At 48.8% G+C, this 15,537-nt stretch overlaps 1 protein-coding gene across 1 annotated transcript in view; it reads left to right on the plus strand.

Annotated features, from left to right (window-relative positions):
- Positions 1-272: 272 nt before the first annotated feature.
- Positions 273-15,537, plus strand: part of XKR6 (XK related 6) — a 197,598-nt gene continuing 182,333 nt past the window's right edge. The window contains 2 exon segments of the mRNA XM_056853230.1: positions 273-544; positions 546-1,055. Coding sequence (XP_056709208.1) covers positions 273-544; positions 546-1,055 — 782 coding nt within the window.

Genomic DNA, 15,537 nt, shown 5'->3' on the forward strand with positions numbered 1-15,537 from the left:
GGGGATGGGGGGCCCGGTCGGCCCGTAGCGCCTCCCTCCTCCCCCGGAAGCGGAGGGGCGAGGAGGAGGAGGAGGAGGAGGAGGCGGAGGAGGCGGAGGGCGGCGGGGAGGGCGTCCCGAGCCCTGCGGCCGGAGGGGCCCCGGGAGGAGGGAGGGGAGGCAGGCGGGCGGGAGGCGGGCGGGAGCCGGGGCGGCGGGGGGGAGGCGGGCGCTGGTGGTGGCGGTGGTGGTGGAGGAGGCGGCGGCGGCGGCGGCGGCGGGCGGAGGAGGGGATGGCGGCCAAGTCGGACGGCGGCGGCGGCGGCATCGGCTTCGCCCAGCTGCACAACCTGGACGACCCCCACCCCCACCCCCACCACCAGCATCCCTCCGCCGCCGCCGCCGCCGCCGCCGCCGCCGCCCGAGGCGGCGGCGGCAGCGGCGGCGGCGGCCCGGAGGACGAGGCGGGCGGCAGCAGCTCGGTGCACATTTGCCATTGCTGCAACACGTCATCGTGCTACTGGGGCTGCCGGAGCGCCTGCCTGCGGAGCCTGCTGGGCCGGGCGGCGGGGCGGGGGGGGCGGCGGCGGCGGCGGCGGCGGGGGGGCGCGGGACCCGCTGGCGCCGGGCGCCGGGCCGCCCGCCTCGCCCTCGGGCGCCGTGGCGCCGCCGCCGCCGCCGTCGGGGGGGGAGCGGCCGTGGCTGGACTGCCTGTGGATCGTGCTGGCGCTGCTGGTGCTGCTGGGCGACGTGGGCACCGACCTGTGGCTGGCCCTCGACCACTACGGCCGGCGGGACTACGTCTTCTGCGGCCTGACGCTGGCCTTCGTGCTGCTGCCCTCGGTGCTGGTGCAGATCCTCAGCTTCCGCTGGTTCGTGCAGGACTACACCGGCGGCGGGCTGGGCGCCGTGCAGGGCCTCACCAGCCGCGGCCCGCCCATGATGGGCTCCGTCGGGGCGGCCCGCCGCGCCGGCCCGGGACACCGCGCCGCCCCCGGGGCGCAGCGCCTCTGCAGGCTCTCCGTCTGGATCTGGCAGTCCGTCATCCACCTGCTGCAGATGGGGCAGGTCTGGAGGTAAGGGGGGGCCGGGGAAGGCCGGGGGAGGGGGGCTGGGGAGGCGGCGGAGGGAGGTGAACCCCCCACCCCCACCCTAGCAGGACGTGGAAGGGTGACCTCAAAGGCGTGCTAAGGCGGCGGGTCTGGCCAGGGGGGCGATGCGGAGGACCCAGATCCCCCCCTCCAAAGTAAAAAGAGGAGGGTGACTTCCCTTCCCCCCCCCCCCACTCTTCTTCGACGTGCGAACATGGAGTGATGACGGGCGGGGAAGGCTGGAGAGGAGAAATACCCTCCTCGGATCACAGGCGCGGAGGGGGGGGGTGGGCTTTTCGTCCGGCCTTCTGCATAGCGGGCCGGCGGGGAACCGGGGGTCGGAAAGGGGGAAAGACCTCTCTGCCCCATTGCGGGTAGAGGAGGCGGGTCTCCAACCCCGCAGTCGGACGGCAGCGCGTTGCTGGCTTCAGGAGGTTGGGGAGAGGACCCAGAGGGGAGAAGGGGGGCCGTGGCAGAGGTCCCCACAGTACCTCATGCCCACGCTGGAGTGATGGGAGGCAGGCCTCTAGACCGGACCCCAGCCTCCCCAAGCACAAAGGAGACCCCATACTCTCAGAGAAGCTAATAGGCACTGGGGAGGGGGTGTTGGGGAAGATCTCCCAGAAGAGGGAAGCACAAAATCCCCTCCTGGGAATGGGGGGCAGAGAAGAAGAGTGACTCTTTGCATTCCCCATGTTTAGGGGGCAAGTGCTGCCTCTGGAGGAAAGAGATGGGAACTTTGCAAAGCAAAACTGCACAGGGGTCACCTGCTTGAAGGTGGGGGGCACCCTCTTTTTTGGCACAGGATGCCCTCACAGCTGGACCGGATGCAGCAGGGAGGAGGGGGTCATGGCAGCACCCTTTACTCCATGAGAGCTTCATCCCATGGCGGTACTGCTTTGCCCTCTCCTTCAAAAAGCTTCCGGGAGAAGTCACCTCCCAGAATGCACTGGGATAACCAGGACATTTGAAGAAGGAAAGGATGTGTCCCTTTAGAGGCTTGACACGCATGGAGGGGATGGCTTGTCCTCCATCTCCCCCCCCCCCAAAAAAAACCCTTGAGGTCACCTTGTAAGAGACAACCTGTGGGCAGATATGAAGGGAAGAGGACTTTAACTAGGATAGAGAAGAGGGGGTGCGCTCTGGAGGAGTTGGGGTGCTCAAGGGCATCTCCAAGAAGAAAAAGGTCAGGTAGGAATTACCCAGAGAAGGCCCTCGGTGAAGGTTACCCCACCTCTGGGCAGTGGGCTGGCCCTGGGACATCCTCTGGAAGCAAATAGGAACTGGTGGGTGGGTGGAATTGGGGGGGGGTCATTTGGTATAGATCTACAGCCAATTTCACCACTATTATTATTGGGGGGAGAGATTTGGGGCTTTCTACAAAACTACAAAGACAATCTGTGGAGAGGGGATGATGCAGGATGAAACAGCAACCCATATAATACCACTACAGCAGAGAGGTTAGGACATTATCTAGACTTATGTAGAACCCATGAAGGCATTTCTCAAAAGGGGGGGCTGGGGGAAGCTCCCCCACCTTTCCTGGACCCACCCAGAAGATTGGGAAGCCTATGCAGACTTCCTTGAAGTCATACCCACTGAACTCCGCGGGGCTTACTTCTTGAGTAGGCATTGGGTTAGGCTTCATGAGAGCCTGGAATGCAAAGGGAAAGGACCCTTTGCCACCACCACCACCCCATATTCTGGGGCCCAGAAGCTTGCAGTGTCAGGCCTTTCACACTAGAGAGAGGAAGAAGGGATTTAAATATATTTGTTCCCAAGAGAACAGCAGCAGTGGGAAGGGAACAGCCCTCCAAGGCGTTGGAGCAATCTGAGGGGTGCAGATTAACGTGATTATAAAGCAGAGAAGAGGGTGACTCCTTCCTCAATAGGTACATATAGTGGTGAAAAAGACTATTAACATAATAATAATAATAATAATAATAATAATAATAATAATAATAATAGGAGCTATTCTTGCTAGGGACATCTCACAGAAGAAGTAGAATGTTTCTGTGATAGAGGAAATCTCTCAAAACGTGATGGTGATGTACTTATGCATCTCTTGACCCCTGTACCTATGACAAAAAGAACACTCGAGACCTACCAGTGCCTCGCATGTGGTGGTGTGGACCGCTTTCCCTATAGGGAAACGGTTGCATGTAAAGGTGACGTGAGTATTTGTGAATGTGGAGCTAGACGCCCTCCTCCCCTCTCTGTTCTCCCCCCACCACCACCATCCACCCACATGGTTTGGCTACGTGAAGGTAGAGTAATGAAGAGATGCTCTATTCCCATGCCAGCCAGAGGGGGAGCTCTTGGGCAACCCAGGCTTCATTTTTCGAGAGAGGAAGGAACTGTGGGAAAAGATGCAGTGAGTGTCCTGGAGAGACCTTTGCTAGGAGAGGAAACCTTTGCAGGGAGAAGAAGATGGAGGGGATTTGGGGAGGCCTTTCCATGCATCATGGCCTGCTTTTTTCTACACATGTGCGCGCGCACCCTGACACATGGGATTTTTTTGCCAAAAGGACCACCACAACATACTGTAATGAATGAGCTGATCCCAAACTCTTCTAGGAGAAATCAGGGGATACACCACTGGGGATGTCCAAATCGTTGCTGGGTTTATATGACCTCAAATGAAGAGGGCAGAATAAAGTTTGAACAATTATATGCCCAGGACCCTCTTCTTGAAGAGAGGTTGCACGTGTGAGTGTGTAAATTTAAGCTGGACCCCTTTTCTTGCATTGCCTTGGACTGGGAGATGTGGGAGATGAAGCCAGAAAGGAAATGGGGAAGGGGTAAGGCATCATTAAAACCCAATGATAATTTGTGTGGTTGGGGTGGATTGTGTGGTTGGGGTAGATCCCATTTGAGATCTTTGCAGGGTAAAGAGGGCTGGTGTTAAGACAGCGCTCAGATTCAACTGCCAGGGTTAAGGCAGCTTCTGCAGAATTTTCTGGATTTTCCTTGAAATGATTTAAAATGGAGGCAACCTATTTGAGTGGGGGGGGGGGTGAGAAGCCAGCATGAGAACGGCAGTGGGGGAAAACATTCCTGGAAAAATGGAGACTGCACAGCGAAGATTCAGCGGGAGGGGAAGGCAGACGCCTGAATGTGTGTGTGTGTAGCTGGTATGAAATTGCTACCTGGGAAATACGCTGGTGGAATCATGCACTGCAACAGAATATATTTCTTGCTTCTTCTTTTTTTTCCAAAATGTCATTTGCACCTCTTTATGCAAAGCAGATTCCTTTGCGCGGTGTGTGCGCGTGTGTGCTTCCCCTTCATGTAAGTGGAACACGATGTGTGCGAGCAGAGCAGGGTTTTTCAGAGAGATTTCTGTTTTGCTTGTACCAGGAGAAAGATGGATCTCTGCCCAGATCTCTTCTCCCTCCCCCTCCTTCTTTGATGTACCCGAGTGCTCACCACACTAGCCAAAGCAGCTGCAGAATAACATGCGTTTGCCTGCTATGTAAGGGTCTCTTTAGGTAGCTGCGCGTGAGGGGGTAAGGAAATCATGGGGGTGGGGGGTTCCTCAGGGGTTGATCTCCATTGCATGTACATACACATCCCAAAATTCAGTGGCACATTGGACTGAATAATGGAAAGATAAATTCTAAGGATTCAGAAGACACATATAGTTGTGCCTAAGATATGGGCCGATGTGTAATTTAAGAGGAACAAGGGCTACTATTCCCAGTTGGGTAGTCTAAGTCTCTGAATATTCATTGCTAAAGTTACATCTAGCAACCAAGAGCAACCTACTAAGAAAGAGTTTCTCCAAACTTAGCTCAGTGGAATGTGGGATTCATATTACAATTGGATTGCTCTAAACCTCTTGTCATGGACTTGCTTGTGCTCATAGAGGTAGCTGCCAACGACCTTTCCTGACTGTATATTTTGTATATTTTTGAAATTAAACATTTTTTCTCTTGCTGTTGTGAACCTAATTTGAATTACTCTTTAATGCCATGGTGGGAGCAGGAAGATGCTACTTTAAGCAGCTTTTGCTAGTAGCCAAGTGATTGCATGTTAGACTAGTAAAATGGTGGTGTTTGGAGAGATTTGACAACTCGTTGCAAATTGTCAACTGTTGTATAAATCCTGAGGCTTATTCACCTCCTTGTTTCTCCCCCTGCCCAGTATTAACCAGACTAGCCAAAGCATCTATGGAGTAACATGTGTTTGTCTAGCTATTTCAGGGTATCCTTTGGTAGCTGTGAGTTCTTGTGATCCTTTCATGAGGATGGGGTAGATGGGGGTAATATCCTGTAAAGTGCATGCGCAAAGTGCATATGTTGCAGTACAATCCTAAGCAGAGTTATACCCATCTAAGTTCATTGACTTGAGTAGACTTAGAAGAGTGTAACTCTGCTTAGGATGGCACCGTTACTGTTAGAAACATACTCACTGTATATTTCCTGTACTCAAGAACCTTCAGATAAAAGATGTATATATGATTCTTTGGAAAGAGATCATTCCTAGAAACTTACTCATTGAAACTTTTCCCTGTTCTGTGCATAGGTTGGGCCTTTTACAAAACTTATAGAGTGGTGCTAAAATTGTTTCCTGGTGTCCAGCCATTATGAGGTTGATTGTGTTAAACTGTTCTCACAGAAAGCTCAGAAGAGACTGAGAGAGCACTGGATCCTCTGTGGGAATCTCCCACTATATACTATAGTGATTGGGATACATTTCTGCTCACCGGTGGCAACCTTATTTGTGAATCCTTGTGTCCATGAAGAATAATGGGTAAAAAAGGAATCGTGTTCCCAGAGCTTTGCAAACATGCAGTCTCTAGCCCAATATTCCAAGGTTTCCGTGGATGACAGTGGTTGACTTTTATTGAATTGTGGGGTAAATCGGAAATATTTCTTTATTATCTTTGCCCTGCTGGGACCAGAGCCTCTTTGCAAGCTCCTGGTCTATAATGGAGGCTTTGCAAGACAAGGTCAACAGGTTTGGTTCAATCACAGCCCATTAAACAGACAGAGATCAGTTCTGGGTGCTGAGTCCAAACAAACAGTGCTAGGAGGACACAGAAGCAAGGGAGATGACTAAGCAGAGCAGGGCCAAAGCTGGTAGTGAGGGCAGATAAACCCACTCACTGTACAGTCCATTCAGAGTTCTACCACAAGGTTAAGGTTGAACTTTAGTCACTTGCATGAGAAGAGGAGTAAAACAACTGCTACTGACAAACTAACACGGCTACTCATCGTGATCAGTCTCCTCCAGTTTAAGACCCACTGAAGTAGTAAGGCCCTTGATGTTTATTGTTGTCGGGGAACAATCCAGGATAGTCAGCCGGATTGATTCAAGAAAAGGGCAGAGAGGCAAATATATCAGACAGGATATGGGGTTGAGGGAGGATCAGGGCAGAGCAAGGCCCAGTAAGAATAAAAGCAGAGCGTACAAACAGGTCTGATGAAATGATGGAGCTCTATCTGGTGACATGGAGCAGCCAGCCAGCAGAGTCTTCCCGCTTCCTAGTTGCAGTGTTGCTGAGAAGGTGCAGCCAAAAAAAATGTGCTTGCTTTCCAAGGCAGGGGGATCTAAGGAGCAATTCTTGAGAACTACTGATAACCCAGATCAGGGACACGTCTGGGTTGCCAATGGAAAGGATCACCAGGTTCCCCAACAGTCACAAAACCTCAGTCCGCCTCTTTGCAGATAATGGGTGTCAGTACATGAACACATGGAGCTGCCTTATACTGAATCAGACCCTTGGTCCATCAAAGTCAGTATTGTCTACTCAGACTGGCAGCGGCTCTCCAGGATCTCAGGCAGAGGTCTTTCACATCACCTCCTTGCCTAGTTCCTTTAACTGGAGATGCCGAGGATTGAACCGGGGACCTTCTGCATGCCAAGCAGATGCTCTACCACTGAGCCTCAGTTCAGCACAGTCAATGGCTTGTGGTAAGGAAAGGGAAGGGGTCTTGCATGCTTTTCTATACTATCTCTGGATTTATTTACTCGCTCAGGCACAGAGGTTCAGAATACGTCATATACTGGCTGGTTAGATTAACGGTACCAGAAAGGAGTAAACAATTTCATTTCTGTATCGGGCCTACCTTTTGTTTAAGCTGTGGCTGCAAGTAGGTTAGTGGGTCATAATTTGCTGTCCTGAAAAACGTAAGAAGTTTAGCTTGCAACCGAAGCAGTATAATTTAATCCCTTTTCAGTCAGCCACAGATTTGGGTGCAAAATCCCGGAGACTACATGGATTTCCAGCTGTTCCTGGGGCAGAGGATGCAGGAGAGAATAATGTTAGATTCATGTTTAAATGTGCTAAGGTTACAGTGCAGCCAAGTCTTGAGCGTTCAAGTGTATAATTTTTAATGAAAATACTAAACACAATTATTTTGTCTCATTTCCCTGATGGACATTTATATTCAGCAATAAATAGACCACTCCTCCTCCTGCATAAGGATCTGGGCCACTAAAATCTTGTAGGGATACCCCACAATTATCTTCTGCAGTTCTCATTCTCTTCTGCATTTCTGTCCAAAGATTCTTCTCCCAGACTCGGAAGTAGCCACTAGCATGTCCTCTCGTTCACCTGCGGCGAATTAAGAATTGGGTCCAGGTGACTATAAAGTATTTTCTCTTTGTAAAGGTGAGGCTGCAAATGACTATCCCTAGGGATGCTAAGACAGGTGGCCTTGTGAAAATTGTCTTTAGCTAGTAAGATTTGTGGACATTTGTAAGACTGGAATCTTCTATTTATCTTCCTGGCCCCATTATAGAGAACACATGGGGGGAAATCTCTGTTTATTTGAATATAGAAATATTAATCACTCTTCTATTAAAAAACATACTTAACATGATTTACAAGGATAATAAAAACAAAGAATAAAATGTTTAAAATGATGTTAAGCCATTTCATAAAATTTACTGCTGATCTTAGGGGATACAGAGGAAGGCCAGGTCAGGGTCTGGGCCAATGTGGGGCACAAACAACAAAAGCAACTCCCTATTGTTTGGGGGGGCTTTAAGCTCTTCCCCGTTGTAACCTGCTGCTGTTTTAAATGGTTTTAGCTACCCATGTTCAATCTGATGCCGGCTGAAATTGCTTCTATCTGCAACTTGTATCTTGTTTCTACTGCTGTTTTTATTTTTAATTATTTACTGATATTTGTTGTTGTAGGCCAACTCCAAGATCTTTATGTGGAGAGGTGGGATTACAGATATTTAAACAAATCAATGTAGGAGAAAATGGGAAGCTGATGTAGTTAAGCCAGGACTGGTGTAACGTGCTCTTGGGGGCTCACCTGGGTCAATTGAGGGGATGAAATTTGGCACTGATTGAAGCATTTGAGTCATCTTTAATAATAGATGAATGTCTTTGGGCTTGATTCAGAAGGGGGCTTGGTAAACTCTTTTCTCACCAAGTCCAGTAACATTTCAGTTTTTCTGAGACTGCTTATTACAAAGAGAGTAGTGAGTCACCCCCACCCCATGTGTGTCCCCAAATCCCCATGAGCCACAGCTCCACTCCCGAACTCATCTCCACCTCCACATACCTGGCTGCTGATTCTAATATAATAACATTATATGCTCCAAGGCCTAGATGTCCCAGACCTCTTGGTGTTAGAGATAGGGTTGGAGTACCATTCAAGTGCTGGGAGGGGGTGGGGGAGGAAGAGAGGAAGACAGACATATTTCCCTGATGTGACTGCAGCCACAGAAACAGCATCACTGGTCACCTTCAAGAGCAGCCCCATTTAGACCTGCAGTAGTCAGGAAACAAGTCAGTTCATGGACACCTTTTTCTGGTGGTGGTGGAGAAAAGATCAAAATGGATTTAAAAAGGTCAGAAATATAGTTGGACTTTTAGTTAGAAAAAAAGGGAAGATGAGGGGGAAATATTTTTTAAAAAATTCTAGCTGGTTTAGAGAGGGATAAACAAGGAATGGTGATTCTCTCTTAAAAAATAGAAGAACACAGATCATACCCTGAAATGGAGAGGCAAGTGAAGGGACAGTTGGACTGGGGCTTACTTTTTCACAAGACACACAATGAACCCATATAATGGCAAATAGTTGCAGATCACTTGGGACAAAATAGACCCCTAAAGACCCCCACTAGTTATGTACTGGCGGGTACTAGCCATAGTGGTCAGAAACACAGACTTTTCATTGGGCGACAGTAAATCTCTTGCTTGCCAGATGGTCAGGATTAAAGAGATGGTGGCCACCGTCATGAGCAGTTGATGATCTTTTTCTTTGCACCTGGCTGGCCACCACTACAAGACACAATTGCCTTCTTGCATTGAGTTGGAGTAGCAGAGGGCAAATCTTTCATTCTCACATTCCCCTTGTGCCTGCCTCAGCACTGGTGTAAAGACAGTAACAAACTGAGCTTCGAAACTCTCAGGATATAGTTTAAATTTCACTGCTGCCACAAGTTTACCAGGTGGCCTTGAACTGGAGTGCTCATGAACACATGAAGCTAGCTTATGCTGAATCAGACCATTGGTCATCATTGTCTACTTCAATGAGGTCTTCGTTGTCTACTCTGAGGAGGAGCAGCTCTCCGGGGTATCAGGCAGAGGTCTTTCACATCACCTATGACCTGATCCTTTTACCGGGAGATGCCAGGGATTGAACCTGGTACTTTCTGCCTGTCAGGTAGATGCTTTACCATTCATCCATGGCCTTAATCAGGCCACACTCATACATGCCCCCTCTATTCAATGAGCAGCTGATGATCTTCCTCTTTGCGCCAAGACACAATTTCCTAGTTCGTAGGGTTGCTATCCAAGAGTGTATTTTATGTGAAGTGCTTTGCACACACTGGATAATGCTCTGTCCTACTATAAGATCATCCAGTGTATTAGTTTAGATGTTTCCCATATCTGACAACAAATTTAAAAGAATGCTTTCGGTAGTGTGTACATGTGCATGTGTGCACAATAAATGGAGATTCTTTTAAATCTTTATTAGAACACAGCACCTGCGCATTAATAGTGGGAATAAAACACTGAATATATTTTGATTCATGTTCTGTCTATTAGCCCACCCCATGTTTCTTGTTGGTCTCTAAGGGGCTACTGGACTCAAATTTAGCTATTCTACTGCAGACCAACACAGCTACCCTTTGAAATGATCTTCGTGTTTCTTAGTGTATCACAGTGCCACATACCGCCATGTGCAAAGGGTAGGACATGGAAGCAAACGAGAGTAAAGTGAAGATCAAAATAAGATATGTTGGGGCTGCAAGATGGTGAAAGGTCCCATTTACAAGATAGCACCAGCTATGGTCAGTGAAATGGAAAAGGGTTTCAGCACCCGGACAGCGCCAAGAGCAACATTTGAAAAACAATACTTTGGGTGAAAACGCATGGTCGCTTTAGCCTTCTCTATTCCCTGTTTCAGCCAGGATTCAGCCAGGATCGAATGCATGCGTTTCGCCGAATGTACGTTCGATCCTGGCTGAAACAAGGAATAAAGGAGGCTAAAGCGACCATGCGCTTTCACCCTTTGATTCCAGTTAAGCTCTTACTTGCCCTGAGCAGAACTCATGCCTTCTGGAACCCTGTCCCGGAAACCCTTAGAGGCAGTCAATTTAAAGAGGGCATTGTCCTGAGGCAGCTGTGCTCTGAAGCATCCTCAGATGGCTTCATGGCTGCTTATTCCTAGACCAGGGAATTCTAGGGGATTGGACAGCCTGGGCGATTGGTGAAACCCTCTCCTGAAGAATTTGAATTACCAATCCCAGTTTTAGTAGGTGATAAACTGTTATCCTTCTCCTCCTCGAAGAAGATGTAATTTCTGCTGCCACCAGCATATATCTTAAGTAGTTTTTGGGAGTTGTCACGGTGGTGGGAACTCTAGGGTACATCCCCACAGCTGTAGGGATCCAACGCTGTGTCATGGTATATGGTGTGGAAGAGGCCTGATTGTCACATGCTGTAGGCTGTGACATTATCTATACATTGTATAAAAGCATGCAGTATATGCAGGCTTCCAGGAAGTTCCCTCATTGTCTCCTTTAATGAAGTCCATGGTTGCTTGCATGCATGGGGAAGGAGTCAGCGTAGTGTAGTGGTTTGGAGCGATGGACTCTGATCAGGAGAACCGGGTTTGATTCCTCACTCCTTCACATGAGCAGCGGACACTAATCTGGTGAACTGGGTTGGTTTCCCCACTCCTACACATGAAGCCAGCTGGGTGACCTTGGGCTAGTCACAGTTCTCTTAGAGCTCTCTCAGCCCCACCTATCTCACAGGGTGTCTGTTGTGGGGAGGGGAAGGGAAGGTGATTGTAACCCGGTTTGATTCTTCCTTACATGGTAGAGAAAGTCAGCACATAAAAACCAACTCTTCTTCTTCCCCCGCCCCATTTTTTATTTATTTTGGAAATACTTTTTTAGAAATACTTTTTAGTTCCACAAGCCATCTTCTATTTCAATCTCTGATTCCTCCTGCTCTCCCCACCCCTGCTCCTTACCAGTCTGCGGCTCAGAGCATATCTTCTTGTTACTTTTTCTTACTGAGGGGGTTCACATTTGTCTTCGAAAACAATCTATAGACTGTACTACAAGAAAAGTTGCACTGATGTATGTTTTCCTCTTGATGCATGTACTGAAATGCTGTTGGAAATCTTTGCAGAGAATCATAATATAAAAACTGAGCTTGTCTTTACTTGCTCAGAGGCGGCTCTTGTGTGGCATACATGCTGATCCCTGCTGACTTTAACTGGCGCCCTTTGAACTCTCTTCAATGAAATTTAAATTCTGTATTGCAAGAATCCAAAGGGGGCCCTTTAAATCCTGAAATGCAGGTCATTTGCCTATTTCTGCTTCCCAGATTAAGATGAGAACTATAAACTTCATAACCAGAGACAGTCTCAGCATGGAAAATTGTAAAAAAAAAAATATGCATGTGGAAATAGCCTTGACTTTTACCATAATCTAGATTATATGAAGTCATATCTGTTTGTAGATCACAACGGGTAGCTGTGTTAGTATGTCAATAGCAGTAAAAAAGAGCAAGAATCCAGTAACACCTGAAAGACTAACAAACCCTGCAAGAAATTTTGTTAGTCTTTAAGGTGCTACTGGACTCTTGCTCTTTTCTATATCTGTTTGTGTGCAAGACACATGATGCGGCTGTAGTTTAAAGCATGGGAAATCTTGCAGATCTCAGGTCTCTCCTTAGGGATGTTTCCCTGTCATCCGATCGGATTAAGTCATTTACGCATCCTTTCCAGCCCTATATTTGTAAGCGGGGATGGAATTTGCCCGGAAAAGTAGAATGAATACATGATGAAGTTGAACTTGAGTGGCCTTGGACGTGTGTTTGGCAAAAGGCTTTTTGTTGCCTTGTTTGGGGCCTCTCCCTATTCTGGATCCTTGCAATGTGATGATCACTCGGTGGCATCTAGCTGGTTGCTAAAAAGGCATTTGTAAATGGAGTTGTGGTAGTGGGGGTGAGGTTTGGTGTAGAGAGGAACCAAGTTCTAACTCACCTAAGTAGCAAACGGCATGAACCCAAAATTCCCCTCTGCTATTGGCCTCCCTCAAGCAGGGGTCTTTCCCAATACCTTCTCTCTAAGATCCTTTAACTGACGATGCTGGGGACTGAATCCAGAGCCTTTGGTATATAAACCACGTGTTCTGTATTGCACTGGGCCTCACCCCCTTTATCAACAATGCAACATTTTGGTAAAGATTTTGTCCCAGGTTTTACTTGTAGGGAAAAATCACTCTCAAGTATGATGTGTGTGAGAGAGAAACAGGGAAAGCAAGTTCAAACATCACGACGGCCACAGAGGAGTAGGGCTGTTGGAAAAAAAAATTCGGTATAGTTCGGATTCGGCCGAATTCGGCCCGTCTGGATTCAGGATATGCCGAAGTCCGAACTCCCCCACTTCGGGTCCGTGCAATTCAACGTGAATTCAAAGTTCGGGAAAAAAAATTCGGCTGAATAAAGCCATTAAAAACACAACCTCGCCTTTCCACGGCTCCGGGGGGGGCATTTTTGGGGATAGAGGTCCCAAACTTTCAGCGGAGCTTCAAAGGACCCTTCTTGCCAGACCCCCCAAGTTTTGTAAAGATTGGGTCGGGGGGGGCTGAGATATGGGCCCCGAAAGGGGTCCCCCTACCCTTAATGTGCATCTCTGAGCAGAGCTTGCCACCCACGCACAAAGCTCCCAGCCCTGACAAACAGCGGGGAGCTGCGGGGAGCAAGGGCGGTGCAGGTGCGAAGAAGTTTGCAAAGCAACACAACTGCAAAGCAACACAACTGCAAAGCAACACAACCATGCAAAGCAACACGTTTGCAACCATGGAAAGCAACACCTGACACCTGGGAGTTTGCAAACCATGGAAAGGGACAGAGGCAGCTAGATATGCATAATGAGCAGGAGGGGTGGAATTTCCCCTTTTGCATCGGACTCGAGTCGGGACCAGGAAAATGCATTCTTTAAGTCACCATTTGAAAACTAGTTTTGAGCAAGCATCAAAATAGAGACTCGAGGGGGCACACACACCCCAGGCAGAACGGGCGAAAGCCCCCTTTGGCTTCCCCCCCCACCCACAGAAACTGCTCCCTCCCCACACACACACAGACTCTGCTTCCCCCCCACACACACACACACAGGAGAAAAATTATAGATTAAAGCCCCCAAAGGGGTCTTACTGTGGCTGTCTTCTGTTCCATCAGGAGGGGCTGGGAGGAATTGGTAATCCAATATGATTCTATTTAAGCACTGGAGGTTTTGCCTTGGATTTGCCGCTCTGGAGATGCATACAGGATCGGGTGATCCATTCATCCCAATAGGGAAAAGGGGAAAGCCCATATCTCGGGACCCCCTGACCCAATGTTTACAAAACTTGGGGGGGGGTCTCTTAAGAAGGCTCGTCTGAAGCTATGCTGAATGTTTGGGGGTTGCACCCCCCAAAATGCGCCCCCTGCAGCCACAGAAAGAGAAAAGGGAGGGAGCTCATATTTCTGCCCCCACTGAACCCATCTTTACAAAACTTGGGGGGTCTCTTAAGAAGGCTTGTCTGAAGCTATGCTGAAAGTTTGGGGGCTGCACCCCCAAAACAGCGCCCCCTGCAGCCACAGAAATGGAAAAGGGGGGAGGGAAAAGGGGTGGAGCCCATATCTTGGGACCCCCTGACCCAATGTTTACAAAACTTGGGGGGTCTCTTAAGAAGGCTCGTCTGAAGCTCTGCTGAAAGTTTGGGGTCTCTACCCCCAAAAATGCGCCCCCTGCAGCCACAGAAAGGAGCGAATGTGCACACACACCCCACAAGGATTTCTCTCTCTTTCTCTTCCCGGCCGGGCCGCGCAGCAGCTGATTCCTCTAGTACTCAATCCTGACTGATTGGCCAGAAGAAGACCCAGATTGGCCACCGATTGGCCGGGGGAGAATGCTGCTTACTGACGGTTATGCTGCTGTGCCCCGAATTTCGGCTCCCCCGTTTTCCCGCCATTTTTTAGTTCGGTTCGTCCCAAACTAAAAACCACAGAATCAGGGGAAATTCGGCTGTTTTTCGGTTCGGGCCGAACCGAATCGACAGCCCTACAGAGGAGTGCCACTTTGGAGTAGTGGTTCAGGTGTCAGACTGGGATCTGGGAGACCCAGGTTTGAATCCACAGTCAGCCACAGAAGATTGCTGAGTGACTATCGGCCAGTCGCTTTCTTTCAGCCTCCCCTACCTTACAGGGTTGCTAAGAGGATAAAAGAAGGAGGGGAGAATGGTGTCGTAAGATACTTCAGGTTCCCATTGGAGAGAAAAGTGGAGTAATAATATATCAGTAAATAAATATTACATCCTGGTTTTGTATACAATGTGCCAGCTAGTGCTTCTTAATTAATAGAAAGTTCAGTGCGGAGGGAAGGATCATGGGGAAAATCTGCACCCATCAAAGGCTTTGGCTGATAAATCATGGGAGCTAACCCATTTTGATGTTTTATTTTGTCTTATGTGATGTTTTTTATGTATATTTATCCCATATTTGATGTTTTGTGTATATTTATCCCACTATATATGAAGACTAATTTTTTTTTTTTTAAAGGTGGGGGATTTTAGGCTTCAAACAGAAAAGTTTAGGGGGGAAATGCTGTGGAGACAGAGAGGACTGGGAAACCCAGGTACAAATCCCCATTCAGACAAAGTTCACTGAGTGACCCTGGCCTAGTCACTCTCTCTCTCTAGACCAGATCTACCTCACAGGATTATTGGTAATCCAAACATGATGAGAGAAGCACGTACACTGCCCTGAGCTCCCTGGAGGAAGAGTAAGATTAAGAGATAAATAGAGTCCCCAGTACAGACCTGTCTGATCTGAATGTGAGGCTGATGGGCAAGAAAAACTTTCCCTAATGGCTCATGAGCCAGTGTGGTGTAGAGGTTCAGAATAGTGGACTCTAATCTGGTGAACCAGGTTGGTTTCTTCGCTCCTCCACATGAAGCCTCCTAGGTGGCCATGGGCCAGTCACAGTTCTCTCCA

Source organism: Euleptes europaea, chromosome 7 (genome assembly GCF_029931775.1).
Source record: "Euleptes europaea isolate rEulEur1 chromosome 7, rEulEur1.hap1, whole genome shotgun sequence".
Taxonomy (NCBI): domain Eukaryota; kingdom Metazoa; phylum Chordata; class Lepidosauria; order Squamata; family Sphaerodactylidae; genus Euleptes; species Euleptes europaea.